Genomic DNA, 27,880 nt, shown 5'->3' with positions numbered 1-27,880 from the left:
GCCACCATTGTTATGGCTATCATGCAAACCTGATGTGCTACAGAATAAAATTAGGGTATATTTGGAATCAGCGCAAACAACTCACAGCATCACATACATTTAGTTTGAAAAAATGCTAACCATTATAGTAGTAGTAGTAGTAATAATAATTTATATTAATACTTTGTGCTTCCTATATGTCATGTTTTTTGTCTCGTCAGCTGGAATGAAGGGCATTTCCCTCCGGCAGGTGCACCTGTGCCTCATTTCTCCATCAAGCTTGGCTGTGTATTTAAGTACCCTGATTATTAAACTTGCTGGCTGTTGTGATCCAAGTATGATTTTTCTAGACTTCTCAATACCTTTTCCAGTCGTCCTTGTAAGTATTTTGGTTGTTCTATTATTGCTCGTTGTTTGTGTGTTATTGGACTTTTGGAGATTTTGTGTGAGTATTCTCGTTGTATCTACTCGACTATCCAACATGGCACAAAGTCGGACAAAGCCCAGAGGGCGGTCGCCTCCTCACTACGGTGTCGTGCCCAGAGAGCCACGACTCCATTTGGCAAATTGAGAGACCGGTTGTGTGATAGAAGCAGTTGGAGAAGAAAGTCAAAAATAGAAGGCACAGGAAGACAGAGTCCAAATGGCCTTAATGGATAAATGGAGACGGAGCTGCAGCCATTAGCGGAAAGAGGCCTGTGTATCACAGGAGACGAGGCACGGGGTCGGAAGCCATTTGTCATGAAATGCTAAGAAGAAGAAGTAGCAGCTGTATTGGAGAAGCATCCGTCCCGTTTGGAGGCAAAATGGGTCAAACATGATATAAAAATGTCCTGACCCACCCTCCCGTTTTCAAAGGTCTTTGTGTGATTCCATGGCGACGACTGGCATGTTTGGCGGAAGCTCGTGACATTGTGGAGCCGACACACAAAAGAGAAATCAGCATCTGACCGGGGAATCAGGAAATGAGACCCACCGAGTACACATGCTGGCACTGACTATACATTGGAGGGGGGGAGAAACCCCACAGCACAAGACACAGAGGCGCATACATTTAGATACACTAACACAAAGATTATTAGAGTTAACGAACGTTTATTTCGGCTATACTAATATTTATATCTTGATTTGTAGACTCTTATCGCAACGCTCATCTGTCCTACTAATTAATGGAATGTATGTTTTTGATTTGGCTTATGCCGGCAAAGTTTGAGGGTGCGCATATGCGAATATGTAAGTCAGGGACCTCTCAATAACGGCCGTTGCGGTGGGCGACTGGTTAACACATCCGCCTCACAGTGCAGAGGAGTAGGGTTCGATTCTGGCTTCAGCCTTCCTGTATGAAATTTGCATGTTCTCCATGTGCCTTCGTGGGTTTTCTCCGGGTACTCTGCTTTCCTCTCTCAAGCACGATGTGAACATGTGGTTCGGTGAAGTTTTATTATCGGAACACATTTTAACATATTCTCTGCCAATATTGTAGACATCACATTTCTACAATTGCTCTAAAAGTTTGAGGGGAAACACCACAGAAGTTAGCAGATTGCTCAATAGCTGTGTTAGCAGGTAAAATTAATGTTTTCCCCAAATGTGGTAAACGACATTTCCTAACCGTGCATACGGGTATGGCATTCTTGTTCTGTGTACATACTCGTATTTGGGGATTACTTTGATCTGCTGTAGGCGGCCCAAAGTAATCACGCTGATCCAGAGCTCCCCAGTCGAACTGGCAGCATCAGCGTTTGGGTTTATCGCTTCAGGACTGACTGAGGATTTAGTCGCTCAATGAAACTGGATGTAAAGGAGAATTTTTTTTTTTTTCAACCGATCCAGCCTGATTCGACGCTAATTATTTTTGATCTGGAGCGAAAGCCCAGTGGGAGCTTTTATTTGTTTTTTAGCGTTATTAATCTCTCTTCCGCCTGAAAATACGCTGATTTATAATTCAGATGGTTGAGTTTTGTCTCGGAATGAAAGTAGCTGTGGGGAACGTGACCCTATCTGCATGGGAGGAAATTAAAAGCAGGTTGAAAAGTTCAGTTCTTCATGGGTTTTATGTTTCAACTTTGCATCCTTTCATTTGTAGAGGAAACTTAGAAACTATACATTAACTACACAGTTGTGCTTTGATTTATGAATTTCATCACTCCAACAGGCACGCTTGGAGCACAAAACAACATCGCATCTTAAATCATCGTTCCCCATTGAAATCAACGACGTCACATTAAACTGTTGCAGCTCTCCCAAGATGGTGAGTATTGTATTATCTGTCTACATGTGTTGCGTCATCATTTGTGTTTATATTTCCATTGGTAAAAGGGTTATAACCACTGCAACATCCACTTTCATTAGCCCATCTATGGCGTTTTGCATTTGGTGTTAACGTTACTACTGGAAGAACAAAGTTATAAACGAAACGTTTAACTGTCTTTGTTTTATGTTTAGTTTTCCAGCACACTTTAATTGGCAGTGGCAATAAAACTAAAGTTATTTTGTTGGCTTTTTTGTGATGTTTGCTGCCGCAGTTTGATGTTTGTAATTCAACCTTTTTATTGAAAATCAAGACAGAAAGAATTAGCCAGGCAGTTGCTGGTACCTTAATAAAAGCATGAATATTTTTTTGAGTGGGTTACATTTTTTTTTCAGGAATGTACAATGAACCCCACCCCTATTCGCTTTTCATAAATTCTCCTTACTCATTTTTTTCCTGTTCGGCCCTATGATAGAGACAAAGCCCCATCTAATAAGAAACTATTATCCGATGTCAAGGAAATATTGTTGACCGAGAGCTTTGCATGTCTGGAGGAACTACGTTTAGCCTGGGTCGTTCATGGAAGTTATGCAAAGTGTTTGTCTCGTGGATGTACACGAAAGTCAATCATCTGCAAGCCATTTATTTTATGTGTCATGAAAATGAGTTTGAAAATATTTTGAAGTGCTTTGGGAGGATTATAGTTTGTGGTGCAGTATGTTTACAATTTAAACTATTCATCTGTCTTCATTTACTATAGTATGCGCATAGAACTTTAGCAAAAGTGAAATGTTCTTTCATTGGAACACGGCTCCCCTGCAGGAGATGTACAAGAGCCACTTGTCAAACTCTCCATCGTGCACTTTACTCTGTTTTATGGCTTCAGGATGGAGCTCGGACAGACCGTACACACACACACACACACACACACACACACACACACACACACACTTGAAGGCTGAGGGAGTCTGTACTGTCTCTGTAAATATTGAGCGCATCTCATCCTATGCCCTCCAGTTTTATCCTGAGTCATGAAAACAACAGCACTCTGTATTTCAGCGGCACTTTTTAAAAGTGGAATTAATTTCCCAGTGGCAATGTCCTGAAACAAACAGACGTCAAAAAGTCTCTGTAAGTCATTATAAAACTTCACAATTTGAACAGAAAGGAGGAACGTTCACAGAGAGGAAAACAATATTAAAGGGGACATATGGTAAAGGAGTTTTTTTATTTTTATTTGAGAGTATGGAAACTAGTCTCTAGAGTTGTAATTACATTACAGGGTGCATCTTTGATGTGCCTTTTTCTTAAAACGTACTGTCACTCCAGCCGTTTGTGCACTTTCAACCCTCAGTTATGCAACAGTGGCGCTTTTTAACCCAGAACGACTTTGTCATTTTACTCCATGGTGCAACGAAATACAGACACGATGCATCCAAGAGACATATGAAAACGATGACCATGGGTAACACATTTTTGCAAATGAAAAGAAATCCATCAGGAAAGGGGAGAGGGAAACAACAACCTCAAACTAAGCTCCTGTAAAGGAAGCATCATATGGATTTGGAAAAAAAAAATAAAGCGGAATGACGTAATCATTACAGCCCAGATGCACTGAGCAGACTCTGCAAGCCATCGAGTTTCTACACCTATGAAATGACCAGCTAGGCTGTGGGAAGATCCTGAGCCACTTTTAAGCAGCAGCCTGATATTGGGGTGCGTGTCGAATCCAACTGCAGAACACTGGAACAAAGCATTACTGTCGTTGGAATTTCCATTTGATAAAAACTATCCAGACGGGGTCAGCAACAGATGATCATTTCACGGAAAAGTGCTGGAGAGGCTTACATGTGGCCATGGCGAACAATTCGTCAATGGGGCAGCGATCGGGCAAAGGACGCATCTTGCACCTCTGCATCCCTCACCAGCGCAACTTCCCCTGCTATCATGTCAAACCCAAACGATAAGCAGAGCTGCGTTGATTCTTTGTTGGATAGCATAGACACACTTAAGCTAACAGCATGTGCTTCTGGTAAACGAGGGGGGGGGGCTCTTTGAACACCCTCGGTTGTCCTGGCAACAGAAGCTGAAGTTGCCAATGGCAGAACAGTAGAAGGGGCCTGTGTACAGTGCATGAGAGAGGGCCAGGCCCTAAACCTTGTCTAAATTTAGCAAGATGATATATAGGAAGTGGAATGTTTCCTGATTTTTGGTAGGTTGGCAAAAGAACGTCACAAACAGGTTTTAAATGGGGGGGAAAAATCATCATGTCTATTTTTAAATATAATAATATAATATAATAAATTAGTTGATGAATATAATCAGAATCTTAAAATGTATTAAATGGTACTTCAGTTTAGAAGAATTTAAGATAAAAGATAATTTTTATTTTTCACCAACCCAGCAACACACTCCAAAGAATGTTCGCACTCAACTACACTTTTCAGTTTGCCATGGAGATTTTTGTAATTCAAAATTTTAAAGTGGCTGGTCATTTCAAAGTATATAATTGTTATTCATTTTGGGAAGTAACGCAAAGAGTATATCGGAGAAATTACCACTGCTCATGCCGGCCCTGTGTTACATTCCAGGAATGTTCTATTACAACTGGTCACTTGACCAATACACCCTGGAATGCCACCTGCTGGTTTGGAGGCTTAATTGTCTTTTTTTTTTTTAAAGTACAAACGCAATTCCAATGAAAGTTGGGACCTTGTTCTTCATAGTCTGTTTTTATTTATTTAACAACATCCCAATTTCTTTGGAATGTGCTTTGTTGTTCAAATGAGTGTTTGAGAATCTTTATTTTTGTGTTTTTTCTTTAATTACCTTAATTCACCCAAGGCTAAAACGTAAATTCTCCTCCTCCTCCGTTTGGACTGCGTCTTTGCTCGCGGCTATGTTTGTCCTGCTGGTGACCAACAGATGCAGTAAGAGAGTAGGAATGGAGAAGAGTCTTAAGGGGATTAGAGGAGTGGGCCAGGGAGGCTAATGCTGTGGTGGTGGTTTGGTTCGGTCTTGTATTCATCCTCTCCGCATCTGCTCCTCACGAGTCTTTTATTGGCTCTTTCTGTTTTAACGACACGCTTTCCTTTTCACTCTATTGTTTGACCCCCCTTCCCAACCGCTGTGTCTCTCTCTCACTCACACACACACTGAACTGCGCTTTAATTCCGGTTTCACGCATTGCCACCAAGGACTGGCAAGATTTGATCGTCCTCCTGCTTCATATCTACAAAAGATTTTCAGGCCACTGGTAAAAAAAAAAGCCTTAAAATGAGTAGAAATATAGTGAAGATTGTTATTTTTCACGGTGTTTCAGTGCAAGTGCAGTTGTTTCTCAAGAGCACATAAAAAAAGTCTACACACCCCTGTTGAAAGGTTTTTGTGATGTAAACAATATGACGGGGTTGGGGGGTGGTCATACATTTTGTAGCATTTAAATTGACCTACACATGTCAATAGAATTTTTTAAAAATATTTTGAGAGGCTGGGGAAGTAAAAATAAATTGAACGGAAGTTTGTACACCCTCTTATCACCTGGGATGTGGCTGACATTTAAATTCGTGTTCAATCATCGGAGTCAGCACCTGCAATCATTTAAGGTGCCTCTCATGAACCCCAGCTGTTCTAGTCGGCTTTTCCAGACATTTATTTTCTTTCTATTTGAAGCCTGTAGGTTTTATACTAGCATTGAGTGCTCCATAATGTCCTCCATCTTGTCTAAGGCCCCAGTTCCGGTGAAAGAAAAACATCCCCCAAAGCATGATGTGAAAGGACACACACACTTATAAACTTTCTCTTCTCTCTGAACTTTAAAATAACCTCCTTCGCCTCCATGGTTCACCCCCAACTGGCACACTTCCCATCCCTGCCCGCTACCAAACACCTCCCCTCCCCTGTCTACTCTTCTCTGTGAGTATCTCTGATGGGATGTCAGTAGAGGATTGCAGCTCATGAGAGTGGATGTTGGAGGGGAGCTGTAGAGTTTTCATTCCCACCCGCTGCATGTCAAAGTGGATCAGGTCTTTTTTTTTTCTTTTTTACGCCAAGGCCTCTTGGATGTTACCTCTTGTCGGAGAGGAGCTCATCAAGAACTGAAGGATGCTGTCACTTTGAGGTCTGTTTGTGTCTTCAGCGATGATATGCTGGTTAATATTCAGTTGGCCTTATTGCTCTGTAACAATGAAAACAGTCTATCTTTGTCTGCGTTCATTCCTCTCACCTGCTTGCCTATGAAGAGATGTTTGAAAGTAACCATCGTTGATGAACTGGTGCTTTTTTTTCTTTCTTTTCTCCTTTGTCTCACCCAGTCTTACAAGCTGTTGTTTGCCTTGAGATACTGCCGGCAGCACTAAAATAAATAAATAAATGAAATAAAGATTTTCGGCGTGCACGTCAAGCACTCCAAAAGGCCTGCGAGGCTGTCTGTGAATGCCACCTGGGGGAAATCATGCCCCTCTCGGAAGACCTCGTCAGTCTGCGCTTGTTTGCTGGCAGTCTTGTGGAAGGAGATGCGCAGGAAACGGAGAGGGGATGTTAAACCAAAGGAAGTAGAAACAAAACATGGGGCCCATAAGAAAAAAAAAGGATCTGTGTTCTTTACAGTGCACAGTGTTGGAGAAGAACATAACTCTGGCTCTGTGTCACCAAACCGAACTCCGCTTTTGTTTCACAGGAACTCACAGATGGGCTCATTCACACAGGAGGCCTACTCGCACAAAATGTGTGTGTGTGTGTTTTTAGGCTCATAGTCGTATCAGATCTCAGAAGTTTTTGAGAAGCAGGAGAGCACAAGTTTAAGTCCGCAGGATCAACAAGCTAATTTTTCTCCTCTTGCTTGCATGGGTTTTGTTCTTTCTTCATTCCAAAATGGATCTTTAGTTCATTGAACACTCTAAATCAGATGTGGCATTGAAATACATTAGAACAGGGGTGTCAAATTCATTTTAGTCACGGGCCAATTTGGAGTTACGTCTTGCCCCGGAGGGCCGGTGTGACACCACAAAATTATTATTTGTACACAACACATGAACAGATGACTAATTTTGAAATCAGTCAAGGCAATTGCAATAGTTTGTTCAAGTGAGTGTAAACTGTGTCACAAAATTATTGCAAAATCTCAATGTTCTTTATTACACATGACAATATGACAATCCGGGACACATTTTAACAAGTTGACACGCATGATTTGCTTTCACGGGCCACATAAAACGACCTAGCGGGCTGGATCTGACCCCCGGGCCTTGAGTTTGACACCTGTGAATTAGAATATCAGGAAAAAATAAAACAATTATTTCGCTAGTTATATAAAATAAAAAGTGAATCTATATTCTATACATAACTACACATGACGCAAACCTGCAGTCCTCCTTGATTTGTTCACTCACAGTTTTGCGTATTTGCAGATTTATGAGGATTTTGCAGAAGAAATAAAAAAAAGAAAAAAAACACCCCTCGCCCATTTATTATTTTTTTTACCAGCACTGAGCTAGAAAGATCAACACTTTCTCATTCAGTCAGATGATGCTGCTGTCGTCAGCTCTGTTAAGCCACATGATCTTTATGCAGTGCTTATAGGTTGATTGAGATGTGTTCAGAACCTATTCAAACAGCTCGCTGACCCTGCAGCAATGGCAGAAGTGAAGCGAAAACGCATTTTGTATTTCCCTGGTGAGGGCCATGTTAAAATACGGAAAGGTTGAAGAGGTTCGCCATTTTATGAAGTCTTTATACCCGCCGCCCTTCCTTCGCCACCCCCGCCCCACCCGCTTCCCATTGTGACACGGCAAGCCGATAGATTTCATTTAGATAGCGTTTCACGTGGCTGACATCAGAGGCCGGACAGCTGACTGAGCAGACGGGATTGATGCTGGGGGAGTGGAGGTGGGATTAGGAGGAGGGTGGGCGGGGGGGGGGGGGTGACACACCAGCAAATTGAATTAGGGCAGACTGCGACGCACACTTGTGGTCGTGGGGGGGGGGGGGGGTGCAATTGTTGCCAAGGGTTAGGTTATCATTTTCACGCCGTCAATCAAACCTCACAAACTGCTGTTTTGACCACTGTTAGATAGATTACAGCGGTAGGTAAACGGATGCTTTATTCATCCCCTGAAGGAAATTAAATGGTCTCAGCAGCAATATTCACACATCACCACTCATCATAAATAATGCAGTACAACCGAAAAAAAAAAAATCTGCATTGAGGAGGGATTACAAAACCTTTTAATTGAATCTCCAAACAAGAAAAAGAACATTTAGTTGCCTGTTATTAGATGCTAAATAAGAAATCTTGTCTAAATGAGAAGGATAATATTATTGGCAGTGATGTATAATGACATGTCAGTATAATGCACCAGATATGTTCAGTGTATTTAACATCGGTTTATGTGGGTCATATGTAGGCGTAATCGTAATTGAGACACTTGAGTAATGAAATGTTCCAGTGCTAGAAAATTAGCAGGGTGCACAAAAAAATGATTGCCAGGAGTCTGTATAAAATATGATGCACACTAGTTTAGTTTCAGTTTTCACCGTTACAATCTGCTTTCATTGGGGTCCAAGTGATTCGGTGACCAGTGCCTAGAGCTGGCCCTGTCAGAAATTTATTGTATCTTGGCGCTCGCTGTGTAGAGTGCATTCCTCTATGTGACTGGAATGGAACTGCACAGCATGATTTCCATTATGATTTCTTTTTTTATTTTGTAAAAACAGACATGTTTAGGATCGTTCAGCCTGCGTGGAGGAAAACCACCCGAGTTGAGGAGGACATCTTGGACTGTGTCCCGAGTGAGGCTCAGTAGACCAGGCAGTTGTCCAGCTAAAGCTAACGACAGGTGGTAGTCGCGGGGTCACAGCTGGTAGCAGCGATTTATTTGGGAAATGGGACACTTCCAGGAGGCCAAGATTAAATTCCAACATTTGCTCAGAGTTGATCTCCTTCTGTGAAAAGAAAAAAAATGTATCGTGTGTATCAGAACCAAAGCATGACCTTTTGACTTTACGATCTTCTCTTGTGAGCTCATGACACACGACGGCCCTTCCTCATATGAAAGCTGGCCCTGCTCTTGCTGGTGGAAGTCCCGCACCTTGGTTCCCTTCCAAGACTATTATTGGACACTATGTCAAGAAGGAGCATCAGGGTCGTTCTCTGGACTTGCCAGGACTTGACAAAGCTATATTTACTGTACTGTATTTGCATGTGACCATGGATTGCTGCTCATCTGTTTGTAGTGGGAATCATCGTGTGTGTGTGTGTGTGGTAGGCAGGCATTTGACAGAAAATTTCTTTCGACAACTATGCAGGAAATTGTATTGTTGTTCTTCTTCAGATAGTGAAGTTGAGAAGGAATTCACAGCACCTTTGCTTAGCTGCAGTCAAGTAGTGCACCGAATTTTACATCAGCCCGACTGTGAAGAACAAAATGCCTCTAGTCATTTATGCCCTCCCAAATGTTTAAAATTGCTAATACAAATAGTCTCGATTTGAATTATCCCACAAACTGTGACCCTTGGTATAGTTTCAAACTCGGCTGACATTCAATTAATTTCATTGCGGTAACCTAGCATGTACTGTACTTGTGCATGCGCATTCGCTAGTCAAGTCAACAATATTTATAGAGCACTTTCAAACAGCCATCGCTGCATACAAAGTGCTGTACATGGAGCAATTTAACATGCACAATAAACAGTAAGACAAATCGGTAATAAAGACCGAAAAGCACCAAACCGTAAAACCAAGAACAAATCTAAGTCATGCTGAGTCAAATGCCAAAATACAAGTGAGTTTTGACTCACTAGACTAAACTTGATTCCTCCCTGACCTTCAAAGCTTCACTCTGTCCGGCTTCAACCTACTTTCTTGAAATAAATTTCTGTGTGTGTGGCTCCAAATGTTTGTGGTTTCACGATTTAGGAGTCCTAAGCCAACAAAAATACAGATTTCCGTCCCTTGAACAAATTCAAAATGGCGCCTTACAGTGTCGACCATTGAGGCCAATTTTTGACTTGCTTACTGAGCAGGAAAAGGTATTGAGAGATTTTCTAGATGAGATGATGCTCAAGGAGATGACCCGATCGGAGGGGTGGAACGGAAGTGAAAGGCGAGAATGAGCCATTCAAGAGGCAGCCGGTCCTCCCCTCGTGTAGGAGGGCAGGTGTGCGAAATGTAATCATTCCACTGCTGCGCTCCTACTACAGTATTGCTATCAACCCTGTAACGCACACGCGCAAGGCCCTTCCCCCCTTGCACACAAACACTTGTCCACCTACGGGGGTTGCTCCATTGGTTACACAACCGTTTTCAAGTGGCGCTTTGATCCATCAGAGATGCTGTGAAGGGACTTTTAACTGAGATGAAAGATGATGTCTGCTTGTGACTTCAAGCGTGTCACCACCCATATTCAATTCTAATCAAATTAGGTCGAAAACTTAATGGAGCATGATATCCCCCCCCCCCCCCATTGCTCCCCACCGCCGTTGACTGTTAATGCTATGATACTCAAACCAAGTGTCACATTGGTGTCTTCAACAATAGAACGGAAGATAAAGGAAATTTGTGAGCGTGCAGAAGAAGGAGTTCACGATCAAAACAATGAGAGAGCGCATCAAGGCGGGGCACTGGAGGGCCTGGGGTTTTGAAGTGTTGAAGTGGGGGGGGGGGGGGATGTAATAAAAGAGGAGAAAGGGGCTTATGGAATCCCTCTTGAGAGTGTGCTTATGCTCTCTTTCTAAAATCCATTGGACCCGTGTAAGGTGGTTGAAAATTTTCTCCTTGAATTTACACTTCTATGATTTTATTTTTAATGTAGATCCCCCAATGAGGGCGGCTCGGTAGTCCAGTGGTTAGCACGTCGGCTTCACAGTGCAGAGGTACCAGGTTCGATTCCAGCTCCGGCCTCCCTGTGTGGATTTTGCATGTTCTCCCCGGGCCTGCGTGGGTTTTCTCCGGGTGCTCCGGTTTCCTCCCACATTCCAAAAACATGCATGGCAGGCTGATTGGGCGCTCTAAATTGTCACTCGGTGTGAGTGTGGGCGTGGATGGTTGTTCGTCTCTGTGTGCCCTGCGATTGGCTGGCAACTGATTCAGGGTGTCCCCCGCCTACTGCCCGAAGACGGCTGGGATAGGCTCCAGCACCCCCCGCGACCCTAGTGAGGATCAAGCGGTTCGGAAAATGGATGGATGGATCCCCCAATGACTGATAAATCGATCATGGCGCATTCAAGAGCTGGGGCATCTGTAAATTCGGACCCCAGACGGTGTAGCGGAACCCTGCTTAAAGGTTTTGAGTGAGTTCAGGCCGGTCATAGGAATAGATTTATTGTTCATGTGGTTCATTGTGACCAATTCATTGTTGATTCATCGTGTTCTTGATTGGCACTTTTTGCCACCCAAAGCAGAACAACACCATGTCTGCTCATCCCGTCCCACCTGTTTGCGTATTCATCAGCTTTTGCTTTTCTGGAGACGCTTTTAGTTTGTATCAGCTTTCAAGCACAGTTGCAACTATGGTAAAAGCAAGAGTGGGCGGTGTTGACAAGCTGCGTTAGACGAACCTAAAGCGCGTCTGAAAGAGTGCTGGCCTAATTTGCGGTGGGCGAGGCGGTAATTGCGTGAAAGGCAGTTTAGAAGCTGAGTGAGACGTTCGTTTCGGAGATTTCCAAGAGGAAAGTTTGAGAAGCTAATTAAGAGGCAGATGATGTGCTAATCAATTTGATAGACTGAAGCCATTTTCTCTGAAGTACTCACCTTTCGATCCCCCAGTTCTTTTTATCAGTGAAGCAACTCTTTGTGCTGCAGAGGCCTCAGTGCGATTACTTGAGGCAACGTGCAGCACCCTTTGGTATTTCAAATTGTTTTATTCAATGGCCAGACAGAAAGTGAAAATGGAAAAAATATCAAGTTCATTCCCCGACCATTTGCACCTAGAATAGCTTCCACTCTTTTGTGAAAGCCTTTTGACAGATTTTGTGGTATGTCTGCTAGAAGCTTTTGGAGATCTGTCAAGCCCAACCCCCCGTTTGACTGACCAGCTGATTATGCAGTTGTCCGAAAATGAAAAAAATCGAGAAAGACTTTGCAGCTTCTGGAGAAAATAGCTTGTGAGAGTGTAAAATGCACGCAAGGTTTACCTTTCCTCTTTCCCAAGGTCAACGTAGCACCCAATTAACGACAGCGGCGGTCATTAACTATTCATGCTTCTTTTTGGGGAGTGGGTGGGGGGCTCATGTCGCCATATCAGCGCAGCGCAGACAAACCCATCTGTTCTGTGGGCTCAAACACGTCTTTTGTTTTTGTTGTGTGTCTGTGTGCAAATGCGACAGCTGCCTTGTATCGAAACGGGCGAGATTCCAGGCGCTACTTTGTGTCTGGCTGGTCCGCCAGTTGTCTTTATCGGACACTCGTTTTGATAAAAGTGCACTTCGTTGCAAAAGTCTTCAGCTTGAGGGAGTCCACGCGCCTCCTCTGTGTTTTTTTTTTTTTTTTTGTATTGAGTACTCCTCCTACATGTATGGGACTGGAGCGGTGCTTGTATGGATGGAGGGGCGGGAGGGGGTGTAACTGTACCTCTCGGCTGGAGTAAGTGGGCTGTGTTCATTAGGGTCTGGAGAGTTGGGTGGAGGAGGGACAAAGAAAGCCGGCGAGAGAGATGCGAAAGTGTGAGCGGATCCAAGCGGCCGAGTTGCCATGGCGATGGCAGAAACGCATGAATGAATGACATCACAGCGCCGGGGAGGTCGGGGAGTGTGAAATTGATTTGGTGGCGGAGCGCAGGGGAGGCGGCTGTCGTTGGGTTTCAGTCAGTCAAGCGGGCGGGAGCACATTTCTCCCCTTTTACGTTTTTTTTTTTATTCACGGTGGATGCATTCTCACTGGTAAGTCTTTTTTTTTTTCTCCAAACCTCGGCTCTCCTCTGTCGTATTTCGCACGTGCGATTCCTCTCTTGGTTGACCCAAGTGATGGAATGGTCTGTGTGTAGGTCCGTGATTGTCATGTGATTCTTCGGGGCTGCCGCTCGGAGAATGAAAGAAAAAGCAGATGTGCAGCGTTGCAGTTGCCTCGGATCTAAATATATAGTTTGCTGTGGAAGAATGTATGCGCGCGTGTAGGGCGAGGAATGAACAGCTGATTGTGCATGATTGATTTCGGAGAGCACTCGCAACAAGGTTTGTCACGAGTTTGACAACTTGTTACGCCATGCTGGGCTTTCGTTTCGGGCAAAGTCATTTTAGGGAAGTTTGGTGGTCACGACTCCTCGAGGCGATCAAACCGCAAGGTCAATCACTTGCCCTTGGCCATACCCAACTAGGTCCCTGGAGTTAGCAGTTGTTCCTCGTCTCAGCATGCCACCGCACGGCGGCTTCACTGGCAAAGTCAATGCTATTCATCCGGCGGGGTGATTAATGACCCAGTTGACCCACGCTGACCCCTGAGGGACAAACGGCTCAAGTTGGAAGGGGTCACTACAAAACCAGCCGGCAGTCTTTAACAGTCTTTTTGGGTTTTTTCCCCCCATTTTGGCCGCCAATCCTGAATGAGGAAAGGGATTACATCAGGGATGAAAGGATCAGCATTGAGATATGGGATGCATAATCTGTACCCCGGACTACCAGCTGATCAACAGATCTGTTGCTCTGACTAAGTGGTGGTTTACGTTTAGCGCAAGATTCAAACCTTCAATTGCAGGGATGTGCAACTGGCATCCTGCGGACCAGATGGCCCATTCTGATTGGCCCTTTGGTCAAATTTTTTAAAATTGAAAATTGAAAATTTAAGAGAAATTCTTTTAAAAAACGCTGCTAACATTCAATGCATGTTTTCAATGAAAAACAAGGGGGAAATGGGGATATAAGTCACCTTCCGTCCCCCAAGAAACCCACAAAATCTGATTATAAATAAATAAATAAATAAATATGATAATGAAGAGATCAAATACGTTTTAATATCTCCGTTAACCACTAGGTCTTTATAGTGTAATACTACAACGTGAGTAAGCCTAACCTTTTTTTAGCAGATCTGGAGTATTATGCGGGACAAAGCTAGTCTCTCAATAACATTTTGGGTGAGTTGATTTTTTTTTAAAATTCATTCATTCAGCTTCCTAACCGCTTGATCCTCACTAGGGTCGCGGGGGGTGCTGGAGCCTATCCCAGCTGTCTCCGGGCAGTAGGCGGGGGACACCCTGAATCGGTAGCCAACCAATCGCAGGGCACACAGAGACGAACAACCATTCGCACTCACACTCACACCTAGGGACAATTTTAGAGTGTTCAATCAGCCTGCCATGCATATTTTTGGAATGTGGGAGGAAACCGGAGCACCCGGAGAAAACCCACGCAGCCCCGGGGAGAACATGCAAACTCCACACAGGGAGGCCGGAGCTGGAATCGAACCCGGTACCTCTGCACTGTGAAGCCCACGTGCTAACCACTGGACTACCGGGCCGCCCTTTTTTAAAATTTAATTTATTTATTTTTTGTGGGTGAAAATGCATTGAATGTTGATTTCTTGTGTAGTAATAGTTTTGTGCCACTCTTGAATGGTCATTTTCATGCAAGAGAGCTCTTTGCATAGGGAAAAAAAATCGTATTTGGTTATTTTGTTGTTTGCTTTAAACATTTTGTTGTTGGTTAGGAAAGTGGATCTTTTATACTTGCACCGAAAAATGCATTACCCAATTGAAATATACTCAGAGCACATATTTGGCACGTATGCAAGTATTTCGCCCATCTTCCAAATTGCATTTTCGCCTAGTTCTCAGCAGCACTGATGAGAAAAACGTGGCCACCTCCAGCATTTGAGCTGCACACCCGTGCTCTACTCTGTTTTGGGCCTCCTCAGGCAAGCGCGTGAGAACAGTGCTGACAGATCGTGTCTGGGGAGGAAATGCAACAGTGATGAATTTGCATAGCCATTTGCATGAAGTCATTTATCTAACCATCGCTCAACACTGAATATCCTGTTTTCTCTGATCTCGTAACAACAATTGCACTTGATTATGCACAACTGTACCTCGAAGACACATGATCCGCATTGAGATTCGCACTTCCGTGCCTAAGGCTTCTTGGAGTCGAGATGCCGTAGCGTATATGCTTTGCAAGATCAGTCAATGGTGGTGAGCCACAATGGCTGCCCACATGCTATAAACAACAAAACACTGCGTCTCAAGTGTGACATTGGGTGAAGGTGTGTTGCCAAAATGTCTTGTCCTGTTTGTTGACGTCCTTGTCACACACGTGTAAACACGAGTTTACCACTGTCAGCAGTAACACCACCAAGGTCAGCTGGGGTAAGTTACATCTCACCTGCAACGCTAAGACCTTTTGAAAATGAATAGATGGAAACCAGGTAACCATCCAGGGTGATAGTTCAACAGTGTGTAGCCCACTCAAATCGTTCTAAACATTCGACGTTGCAACTTCATTTGTGGTGTTAACATATTCGCTATTCGATTAGTATGGCGTTATTGCACATTTGCTGACATTCACAGCAGGTATCTGCGGGAAAACGGCTCCCCGCATAGTAGCAGCTGTGAGCACATAAGCTGAACGATGAGGAGCATCGCAGCCGACGCTTCTTGCCTGACTCACAAATTCACTTTGTGTTAGTCAGAGGCTGCGATTGTGCGTTTCAGTCAGGCTTGTGCACAACTGCACTGCGCTTTTGTTTGATTGCTGACTCAATCTGCTACTTACAATGGTTTTGATAGTCGCCCGTTCACTGTTGTGAGAAGCTCCGGAATGACCTAAGGAACAAAGTCTTTTCCCATGAGACCGTGCCGAGCACTGACATTTTTATGGGATTCTTGTGAAATACCGTATCTCATTTCCTGCACCTTACTGAAGGTGAGAAGGGTGGTCGCCACTCAGCCGTAGCGCACATATAGACATACAAACATTCACATTCTCGTCAGGGTTCATTCAAGGTCGCAGGTGGCAGCAAAGACGGTCGCCAACAATTTTAATGGTAAGAAAAAAAAAATTTCTTGGAAATTTTGAGCAAGTTCAAAATTGGGATTTACCAAAAAAACTGTTCACAACCGTTAAAACTGTTTGGGAATGTCTGGTGATCATATTTGCACCTGAACGAACCCTGACCCAAAAATAAATAAATAAAAATAAACATGCACTACGTGCGCACACATTTGCGTATGAGATGCGGGCTGAAGTGACAAAGTGCTGAAATGTTTGTACTGTTAAATGTTAAATATGGTCTAAAAACGTGGTAGCAGATGAACAATTTTGGACTTTGATGATAAGGAAGCAGGTCGTAAGCCTCGAGCATTTCATGCAATCTCGCCATCTCTCTTCATGACTTTGTGTCACGTCAATCCGTTTGGACGGTTCCATTCAACTCTTATTTTATGATAGATTTCCCCACCCGTGCCATGACTCCATCATGTCCGAATTTTTGTTGTCTTAAATGGTTCTCCTCGAAGAAATGCGAATGTGCAGTAGTTCCGAAGGCGGTTTGCCACAAAAAGCATAAATGATGCAATAATTTTACTACATTAGTGATGCAATGCGTCTTTATGTTCAGTTATTTTATGTCATCATCCCCCCCCCCCCCCCCCTCTTTTCCCCTGCAGGCAAAGATCATTGGAAGGCCATGGATGTTCAAGTTTTAAAAATTATAATTATAGTTGAACACCCCTGGGGTCATGCAATTAACTCGACTAACAAAAGAAAAATATTGAGGGAAGATAAGTCTCGGTCGTTACAAAAAAAAAGATCCAGAGACACTGTCGAATCCTGTTAGATGGGCTTGTTAAGGACTAACGGGGAAGACGGTTTTTCTTTTTTTCAGGGTGAGGGGGATACCACCACATTAGGCAGCCAGTGATGACAGAGGATAAGTGGGATGCCGACAATTGAACAGGAACTTGAACTTTCTCATAAAAACAGTAAAAGCACTCATCTACTGTACTAATTGTATTTTTTGTGTGTTTTTAAGTACCTAAATCTGATGAAACGTCACCTTATTAGAGATTTTATGATGATAACTGTTTGATCGTAGGACAGATCGACAGATATCGTTATATTTCCATTGTATCCTATGAGAGGAAAAGAAACGCATGGTCGTTGGCCAGAACACACCCACGCACTCCCCCACGCAACCCCCCAGCTCTATTGGGTTCACATGTAATATTCAGTTCTTAATTTCAACCCCTTCTGCAGCAACAGCAATAGATTACAAACTTGAAACTGAACCTTGAAGAGACGCAGAAGAAATGCGAAAGGGGAAAATGCTTTCATTAAGATGGTGGGGGTTTCATCTCAAGAGGGGGGGGGGCTCTATTTTGCTCTCACGAACAATAATTCCAAATAATGTTCTCTTGTATGTTGTTCATATTTGAAGGTTTTTCTCACATTGCTCCTGCGTGCAGTTCAGAACATAAACGCCGCAATCCTGATGCAAATTCTATTAAAAATGTTCAAATCTAGCCGGTATGAGCGATAAATATTTATTTGTGTAAATATGTCAAACATGCTGAATTATTAATCCAAAGAGATCTCTCTTTTCATGTTTAATGCATTCACCGCCAACCCTCCCCACCCACGTTTGGCTTTGCCATAATTGGGGAATCTTCAGCAACCCAAGTCATACAATATTTGCGTTGATTATATAAAAATAAATCCATAAATAATAATAATAATGATAATAAGACTTTAATCATTTCTAGCGGTACGCCGACTTCAAAGTGCTCATATGTGGTGGTAACACAGCCACAATGCTGACTCGCCCTTGAGGGCAACGCTGACGGGATGACACACGTCAAAGTGAACATACTCGTCATCTTCTGTGAGAATGATGACATGTTCTTCCACTGTAGGCTCCGGTGAAACATTGAAACACGAAAAGAATTATATTTTCTCCAGTCAGTCTTCACTGTCTGTGAGCTCCACTGTGTTCTGGTGCATGACCTAATTGTAGCAGCGGTGAGAGAAAAATTATTAGGACGTGACTCGCACACATTAAGTGTTCACTACTTCGCTGGAGATGTCTCGATTTGCCTTCCAGCGCCGTGTTTCACACCGAGAACTTGTGTCACCTTGTAACTGCGGCCCTTCGGTGCTCCATAGAGGCTCATCCCTGCGGGCGCTAATAGCAGCATGAGGCGTATTTTAAAAGACACGATATTCTTGTCGTATTTTTACTTTTCTATAATAGCTTCAGAAGATGAACTGAAAAGTAGAAACAAAAAAAAAGAGACAGGTGCACATGCACATCATTATTTTCGTGCCAGAGCAAGTCTAGTTTGTGAATTTGGCAGACCGCATTGTACCATGGTGGGAATATGGATAATCAAGGCTGTTTGATGACAAAGTTCACGATATGTGCTAGACCTGCTGAACTTTAACTAACTTGTGGCGCAGGTAGCGTAACGTCTTGTTGGATTTGATCAACGTGGAGGAAGACAGATTCTGTGCTTTACTGATATGTATGGTGGACCGTCATCATGTTTCGTTCATAAAAATATGACAAAAGCATTCAGCGAACTCTCGGAGTAATTCCCGAAATGAATTAGCTGAACATATTATTTTAATCATCATAATATTTATTAATTATGAGTGGAGCTGCTTTCAATGGCCAAAAATTGAGTTGGCCATGTTCACTCCCACAACGGCGCAAACTCCACCCATGTACACTTTGTACTACACATGAAAATAGGTCCCTGAATGTATTCGAGAAGAAGTTGCTTGGAGGAATGTCAGACTATTCTGAGAAAAAAGTTGTCATGTCACATTTAATTTTTTTAATCAACGATTTTAGAAAAAGTCATTCTGTCATGAGAATAAAATGTTTATAAAAAAATCCTTTGTGGTTTTGCAAAAATTTTGGAAGTTAAAAAATATACACGGTATATAAAAATGTATTTTCACTATTCAAGGCCAGGCAAATAGCTGTGGTCCACCGTATACGTTCGGGGGACTTGTACTCATTGTATTTTGATGATATCATACTTGCATTGATGGAGTTAATCCAACATACATGCAATCATAATGAAGACCTTTTTACGATACGAGTACAGAATATTTATTCGATTGTGTTCATTTTTTTCAACACTTTTATCATGTACTTCCAAATTGGCCCACACAAAAGTAACAAAAAATAATCGTCACCCTCACTTGAACCATTTAGTGCAATCCAGTAAAAATAATTTAACGTCTGTCAAACAGTTTTTTGGGGGGTCACAACTGTGGTTTGGTGCTGCTACAGGTGTAGGCTCCCCTGACACCTGTAGGGGGAGCCTGAGAGCAAAACCAAATCTAAACAATTATTCCACCCGCTTGCTCTAATGTCATGTGACATTTGGATATCAAAGCATGACATTTTCACAGTCACATCCTCCGCTGTTAGCGTGTGGTGTCATTGGCGGAGTGTTGGGGGTGGTGGATGGTGGTGGTGGTGATGGTGGTGGGGGGGTGATTGTTTCACCACTGCAGCTGAGGTGTGAATTTCTGCGTCTTCCCGATGTGCCTATGCATTATTTATCGGGTGCAATTTAGTGCAGGCTTCTTGGGGTTCCAGACATGCACTCACTACAGACTCACTTCTCGCAGTTGTCCCGGCGTCGTTTGTCAGAAGACGTAACACAATTCTCTGACCTGATTTCTAATGACAGGAATTACTCAAACACATAAGTACACATCCATCTATGCCTCCTATTCCCACTCTTCTTTTTTTCCCTGCTTTCCTTTCAAGATGGCTCCACAATTCCACTCTCTCCACCAAAAAAAACCTCACCTGCCTTTCGAATGTGTTTTATTATTTTGACAGAATGGCTCATAATCTCCCAGCAGATAATGCAACAAAAACCCGCAGATGAGCGCATGATGTCACGTTTCGTAAATGTGTGTCACAAGTTGTCTTTTGTCTCACTGTGCAAACATTTGACTATCATTGGCTATGGTGAAATGGCCCATCAAATGTTATTTTTAGTAATGAACTGGATTTTGCTCTTAGTTGCTTCAAGTCACAATTAAACAGTCCATTCCACTCAATTGACAGAATACAGTTGTATTTATTCATATGTCTAAAGCGTGAAATTTAAAGTAGTATAATATAGATCAACACAAAGCTGTTGTTCTGTTGTATGAATGGCAATAGGTTATTTGCATTACATTTTGCTGCATCGTTGGCAAAGGTGGATTAAGAAAGATACATTTACTATTGGAAATAAAAAATAATTATCTGGCAGCATTATTGTGCAGAGGTGCAAGGTTCGATTCTAGCTGCAGCCGTCCTGTGTGGCATTTAAATGTTCTCCCCGTGCCTGCGTGGATTTTCTCCGGGTATTCCGGTTTCCTCCCACATTGCAAAAACATGAAGAAATAATTATAAATGTCGGTTTCACAAATTACAAACCAGATAACTATCACTTCACCCACAGCAGTCCTAGGAAATCGCAACGCCTCATCACCGGTGAGCGACCGTAATTTCCCATGAATAATACGCCCGTTTATATTATCAGATTGAATCCCGTAATATGAATGAATAAAGACTCACCGCTGCACACCTAAAGGAATAATGATAATAACGATAGCTCGGCTGGTAGCTCCTCCTTCATTTTATTTTGAAGAAAATAAAAATGAATTCTTTCTTTTCAATTTGTGTTTTACTCGTTTGATTTCTCTGCAGGCGGTGAGGGTTCAGTTCCTACTCAGTAACCTGCGAATGTGAGTGTGAATGGCTGTCTGACTGTCTGTATGTGACCAGTGATTGACGAGCAAGCAGTCCACGGTTTCGGCTACTTTTTTTGCCCAATGTCAGCTAGGGTAAGCTCCAGCAAGACAATAGATGAATTCATAAATATAATTTTGCTTGTGATGCAGGCATTTTGTTGTACTAGGCAGCATTTTCGTACAAGATGAAGTTTCCGTTATCCAGCAAAAAGTAACATATGCCGCTCCTTCTATTTAGTGTCTTTAATGCCACTGTATATGTTGTGTTTCTAAAATAGACTTTTTTTTAGGGGGGGAGGTCTGCCTGACGTTGTCACCCTCCTGCATGCTTATTATCTTTTGAAACGCAAAGCTTCCCCCATTAATGTGAATGCAGGCCAAGAGCTTGACCTACAGACACGCTGACATGACACGGCACTCACTCACACACAGGAAGTTCAAAGTGTGTGCACTATGTGTGTGTTCGTGCAGGCGACCTGGCCACAAACTACACACGTATTTGGAAGGGACACTTACCCATTCCAAATCATTTGCGGCTAGTTTAAGACTGACTGACACGCTCTTAACCTGTCAGTGCAGCCAACAGCCGCACTGCAGTAGCTTCTCTCTCTCATTCTTTACAATACACACACACACACACACACACACACACTCTCCATAGGATCTCCTTTTTATTCCTCTTCCCCCTTGGTAAAGCAACATTTTCTCCATTCTTATCGTCTGTATGACCTTGCTTGTTCCCCCACATCTGTCTTTATGAGGTCAGGAGTCCCATTTAAAAGAATGAAATTCATTAAATGCACCCCCGCTCTTACAAAAAACGCATCCACGTGCAAACATACACACACACACACACACACACACACACACACACACACACACACACACACACACACACTCACTCTTCGTTTGGGATTTGCATGTGCTGGATAAGGGAACCGGCATCTGTAGATGTGGAGGTGAAGAGCATTGCGTCATCGGGGGTGTGTTGAGCGGGAGGTGGGCCGAGCCTCCTGTCAATCAGTGACGCGGGGGACACGTGTGACGGTCATGGCTGGCGAAGATGCTGCGCCGCGGCTCTTTGGCTGCAGGGGAAGCGCTCGAGGAGGCAGCTCACTTGCTGGATGTCGCCGTGAGAGTGTGTGCGAGTGTGTGTGATGCACACACAAGGAGGACCTTTTTTTGGCGGGGGGGACAGTGTGTCGGAAGTCAGATGAATAATGCATCCAGTTTGAGCTGGAACCTGTAGCTGCTGATTGGGACTCCTGCTTGACCGGCTTCGGCGTTGTCCTGCACGCCAGATTTTTTTTATTTTTATTTTTTGCCGAACTGATGGACTCCTATAACTCTAAAATGTCTCACTATCATTTCATCAAATGCTGTAAGTATCCCATCCTTATTGGTGCACATGTAGGTTGACGCGACAGTAATTTTGCATGCTCTGAAATCCAAGTATCTGCAAACCATCCAAACTTCAAATGTGTCTTTCCTGTGTGGGTGTGAGCTGCAGGGAAATGCTGCAGATGTATGTGTGTGTGCGCGCGTGCGTGAAGTTGACCGGCGAATTGCGGCAGGTAGCAGCGGGGAAAGCGGCGAATGACTGGGGTTTCTTTTTCACACAAGAGCAGACCGCTTGAGAGGGTAAACGGATGACCGGAGTGAGATTTCGACAAGTGCTGAGGAGACGAGGGATGGAAAGTCGAATTGACAAACGGCCAAGATGTGCCGCGGGATGAGTAATGGGAAATGTTGCAGGGGGGATGAGGCTCCGGAAAATCCTTAAAGTACATCTCTGCATCAACATACATCAAGTGTGTGCTCTTGAGCAGTGGCTGCCCGTGTTATTAGCTGCAGCCGGCATGAAATGTTTCACATTCAATCAATGACTGATTGCCAGCGGAATGAGAAAGTAGAAGCTGCTTAATTTTTTTTCCTTTCACCTTCCATCAGATGCCTGTCCTTCTCCTCCCCTTCACATTTTTGCTGTCTGGGTACAATTCATACATGGACTTCTACTCGTCTCATTCGATTCAACCATGCGTAGGTTTTAGGATTTTTGAAGGGGAGAATGACCTTGAGATTATTTGGTAGAAAGAAAAGTGGAATATATTTTGATTGATTGAGTGTGTAGTGATTTTGACAGATTTTTTTTTTTTTAATGGGGGGAGCCAGTCATATATCATTTGCGTTGTCAGTCCCCTTTGCATCCTGTTGCGACAATGTTAAATCTAAGTGTATTATTATCAACACTGGGAAATAACAGAAGCGTACAAAATGCAGCACACGAGGGCTTCTGACTTACACGGCAGCTTCTACTGCACTTTTCCTAAATGTAAAGCCGCCTTGGGATCTCACATACCGTTTACTCTTGGAACATGGCTTGCACAATGATCATAGATCGTGAGACACATGCTGCTTCACCAAAAACGAGGACATAATTGTATCACATGATTTGAATGTAGCAGTGTCCATTATTTAGTATGCGTTGTAGTTTTAGTCAAAGTTGTAGCATTGTCTACCTTGAGTTACTCTCTCTCTCTCTCTAAACTTGGATTTATTCCAGACATTAGTGGAGTAAAAAAAAATAAAAAATGATCTTGCATCATCAAGCACCAATTCCCAAACTAAATATGCTTGTGAGTTGCAGCTATTTTTTTCCACTTGGGGTGACCATCCTTATGTTCTATTGATGTGTGTGGCTTTAAAAGGTGGGCCTGGCCTGGTGAGTGATATGGGAGGCAGAAAATGAGAGTGAAGTGTTTGCTCTTGCTAGCGCAGGTTAGCGGCTGGCTGATTAGCCAGTCCGCGGACTGAGTCCTTGCCTGTCATATGTGGCCCTGCAGCTGGTGTGTGAATACATCGCTTATTATGAATTCATTTTGTTCCGTTTTCTCAGTTAAGCGACTGAAAATGCGAAGGCAACCCTGTCTATTTTTGATCGACTGTGAGGCAATATGTTCGAAACTCGCCGCGGAAGGATTTGTGAATGAATGACCACTACAGCGTCTCCTACTATTAACATCATATATTGGTTTCCTCTCTTGAAATTTTGCACCCTCTGAAAAAAAAATGGCACCCAGACTCCCCACACTCTACACGCAACACCACTACCAGAGCGTAAGATCATGTTCTGTCCCTGAAGTGTTAGTTAGTATCCTCGTTCAGTTATTGAATGTCTTAACCGTGAGCGACGCTTGCTGCCATGAAGCATACTTCATTAACAAGGACATTTTTATGACTTGATTTCAATAAATTTACCAGACCATGTTTAGCAGACTATTCAACACACCCACCCCAACCCCCCGCCTCCCTCCAAGGCAACCAAGACGTATTGATGTATATCTTTTAAAATGTCATTCATATTGCCTGCATATGCCGCGATCTTGAGGATGAGTCATGTCCACGTAAATGCGCGGCGCAACCTGACGTCCGTCATGCCGCCGCGAATAAATGCCGCCGATGCCACAGCAGCCTTGAGTGCGGGGTGACGGTGTGAAGGACATGCGGCGAGTGGGCAAGTCAAAGAAATGATGATTGTCAGTGAGTCAGGTCATTGAGGAGACAACGACAATCAGCTTGGGTAGCCCCTTTTCTGGAAATCACACTGCAATTTGGATTAGTATATATATTTATATATATCTCACTCCATTTTGACCAAAAGTACCAGAAACCATTAGGTATTGCTACTAAAAGAGTCTAAGTTTTCACCACAACCTGAAATTTGGTTGACGGTGTGATACCTTCAAACAGCAATTGGAACCACAAAAAAATCTCGTTGATCTGTGTTTCATGCACGATGTATCCCAGGACACCTTTTGATAAGAATCATTCATTAGATCGCCAAATTGCCCCGGAAACAAAATTTGGAACTTGTTTACCATGGTTGAGGCGAATTTATGGATGAGTCACATCATGACACCAGAAAGCAAAAATTGATAATATGTCCCAATTTTGGCATTTTCACATTGGCGTGTACTCACGTTTGTTGCCAGCTGTTTGGATATTCATGGTGGTATGCGGTAAGTTGTTTTGAGGGGACAGTCATGTCATTCATTTGTCTTAATCATATGATTAAGTAGTGTTAAGTAGTAGTAGTGTGAGGGATGTACTTATTTTTGAGTGACACGTGCATACAGTTTTTATTTGTTGTTAAGCAATTTAAATGTCACTGTCCTACTCGTGTCTAAATCATTAGAGTCAACATTTAGCTCACTGCCAAATTCATTCGTAAATGTTCCCTATTGATGAAGGCATTAAGTAATGTCTTTTTTCTTTAATTCAGATTGTTTATGGGACCATCAATTCCAGATTATATTTTGTAATGAAGTGTGTGAAGAAGTACAGGATGGATTGTAAAATATTGAATTATGCACTGTTGATGATGATTGATCCGTAGTACTGACCAAGGCTGCACAGGCTTGCTGATCCTTAAGAGTTTCTTCTATCTTTCTTGGTGGAACAGATGGAAAGTAGTGATTAAAGCGTCCCCTAGTTAGGATCTAGGTCCCAGATATACGAGTATGCTGTAGCTGCCCGATACTGTAAATGTAAGACTTTTATTTCTGATATGTTGTTGTGAAAGAGGTACTATAGCTGCAAGACAGCTACAGTGATGAGCCAGTGGGAATGACGACATCAGCGTTGAGCCTTATATCGCCTGCAGCGTATAATGGATGCTGCCTCATCATGAATTGTTCATAGAGGGCATGATGCATCTGTTTTTTTTTCATGTTTTTTGAACCACTTTCTCAAGAAGTAGTGGCATCAGACCAAACAGTGTCAGTACGATATTTTATTTCTCGGTCAGTCCTATGTCAGGACTGCGGCCATATTTACATCCGTAAAACATACTGTGCCACATGACTTTGTGTTTTTTGGACCTGAAAAGAATTGGCTGAGACTGAAACGGTACGTTTAATAGTTCAGTGGTGTCTCAACAATAATCCTTCCTCCACCTGACAAGAAGAGTGATGGGTAGGGTGTGGGGGGTGCATATGACAGAATAACAGAAAGAGATATGAGATATTGAGACCCGGACACATCAAAGCTGAACAGTGAAGACAAATGTCTTGCAGGTGGGGTGAATTTAGCCAAGATCGATAGATAAATGTCCAGACATAAAGCCAAACAGGACCACCAAGTAGGGTCTGGGATATCTTATTTGGCCTTTACGCTGGCTGGGACTCAAAATTGTCAAATTGTAAGCACCTTGAAAAGCAATCACCTTTAGTTAATGAATTTTGATCCCATTTGCCGTATTAAATTTCATCCGCAAAACAACACTTCTATTGTGCCCCAGACAAAACAAACCATGCAATGTCATTTAGATGTTCACCGAGCTGAAGTCTCATGAGATGAATTGCAGGGTGGTTTGAACTGTCTGATTAGATAATTTCCCCAAGTTTGAAGGTAGATATTTCCATCCATCCATTTTCCGATCCGCTTATCCTCACAAGGGTCGCGGGGGGTACTGGAGCCTATCCCGACAGTAGGCGGGCGACACCCTGAACCAAAGTTGCAATTTGTCTTGCTAGACATCACTTGTTCAGTTTTGTAGCTTCAGCTGTTCATATTTCGAGAGCGCGCTGCTGTTTCTTGATCTCAGGCTGTTTGGCTAAAGTCTACAGAGAGACTGACAAAGCACTGTTCGGATATGACAGACGACAAGCAACAATGCTGCCGACGGGCGAAACAGAACCTACTGTGTTTTGTGTTATTAGCTCAGTAGCTATCAAAGTGCATTCAAGTAAACCCTAAAGTCAAGTGTTTTATTCCGATGGACTCGCCTCTGTAATTCACGGAAGTATAATGTTGTGTTTTCTCTCGTCGCCAGGTTGTTTCCAGCTATGTAACGCTTTTCGTCAGAACATGGAGATCGACCAGTGTCTGCTGGAGTCTCTGCCCATCGGCCAGCGCCAGCGGCTGGTCAAGAGAATGCGCTGTGACCAAATCAGGGCGTACTACGAGCGGGAGAAGAGCTTACAGCAGCGCCAGCAAGGTGGAGTCAAGGTGCATCGCAAGAAGCAGCAAGTCCGCTTTAGCCTTGCCGATGTCCTACAGGACGCCATCATCCGCTACGATGACAAAGAAGGTGCGTCTATGGGCAGATTACCGTGTGTACGGAGCAAACACCGGTTTACAACAGCTTTCAAACACTGGGCTACTATCTCTCTGTGAACAGATGCTAGCTTTTGGCACACTTTCAATGACAACAATACGGTTGTAGAGTTGGTGTTGCGCCGAGACACTGTCAAATAAATCAACTTGTTGGAGGGAAAAGTACCATTTACTATAGAATTCGGTATATCGAGCACACCGGTATGCAAGCCTCAGCCACCAAATAAATAAATCATATATAGCCGTACACATGATACCACCCCTCTTTGTGCACGTCTTAGCCTGCAAAGTAAACAAAAGCGGTTCTAATTATTTCCAGCGAGGTAAAGAATATATTATTCTGAGTACTGTTGAATGTTTTACTGTATTTGTATGTAACTTCTGCGTTTGTGTTAAAGTAAAATTTTTTTGGATCGTTTCCGCAAATGCTATGCTAATTTTCGTTTCGCGCAACAGCTATACTTGCTAAAAACTCAACCGCTTTGCTGTTGTCCTATTCATCAGTGCTGATGTCAGGTCATCGCCGTAACTAAAAACATGAGCCGCATTCTTATTCTACGAGGCCACTCCACCTTGGGATTGGCATTTTTCATTTAGACAAAAAAAAAAAAAGCGCATCCGCCATTGTTCATCACATCTATTGACGACAGGGTGGCGGGAGAATTTCCGTCTTGCAGAAACGTAATCAAGTTTGCCCTTGGTTGGTTTCGCTCCCTGTGTATATATAAGAAACTGCACTCTCCTCTCATAAAGACAAATAAAAGAATAAGAGGTAGTCACTGTACTTCATAAATTTGAAATGAAATAACAAAGCTGCATCATTTTAAAGGACAGTGTCACAGGGAG

General features: G+C 43.1%; 1 protein-coding gene across 1 annotated transcript in view; it reads left to right on the top strand.

Moving 5' to 3' along the window:
- Positions 1 to 21,885: 21,885 nt before the first annotated feature.
- The window catches only part of myo16 (myosin XVI), a 73,631-nt gene continuing 67,636 nt past the window's right edge, over positions 21,886 to 27,880 (top strand). Inside the window, exons 1-2 of the mRNA XM_052082427.1 lie at positions 21,886 to 22,298; positions 26,751 to 27,008. Coding sequence (XP_051938387.1) covers positions 22,250 to 22,298; positions 26,751 to 27,008 — 307 coding nt within the window. The 5' untranslated portion in view covers positions 21,886 to 22,249. The remainder of the gene's footprint in view (positions 22,299 to 26,750; positions 27,009 to 27,880) is intronic.

The sequence above is a fragment of the Hippocampus zosterae genome, chromosome 12 (assembly GCF_025434085.1).
Source record: "Hippocampus zosterae strain Florida chromosome 12, ASM2543408v3, whole genome shotgun sequence".
Classification (NCBI taxonomy): domain Eukaryota; kingdom Metazoa; phylum Chordata; class Actinopteri; order Syngnathiformes; family Syngnathidae; genus Hippocampus; species Hippocampus zosterae.
The sequence above is the reverse complement of the archived record's forward strand: the minus strand, read 5'-3'. Positions and strand labels throughout refer to the sequence as shown.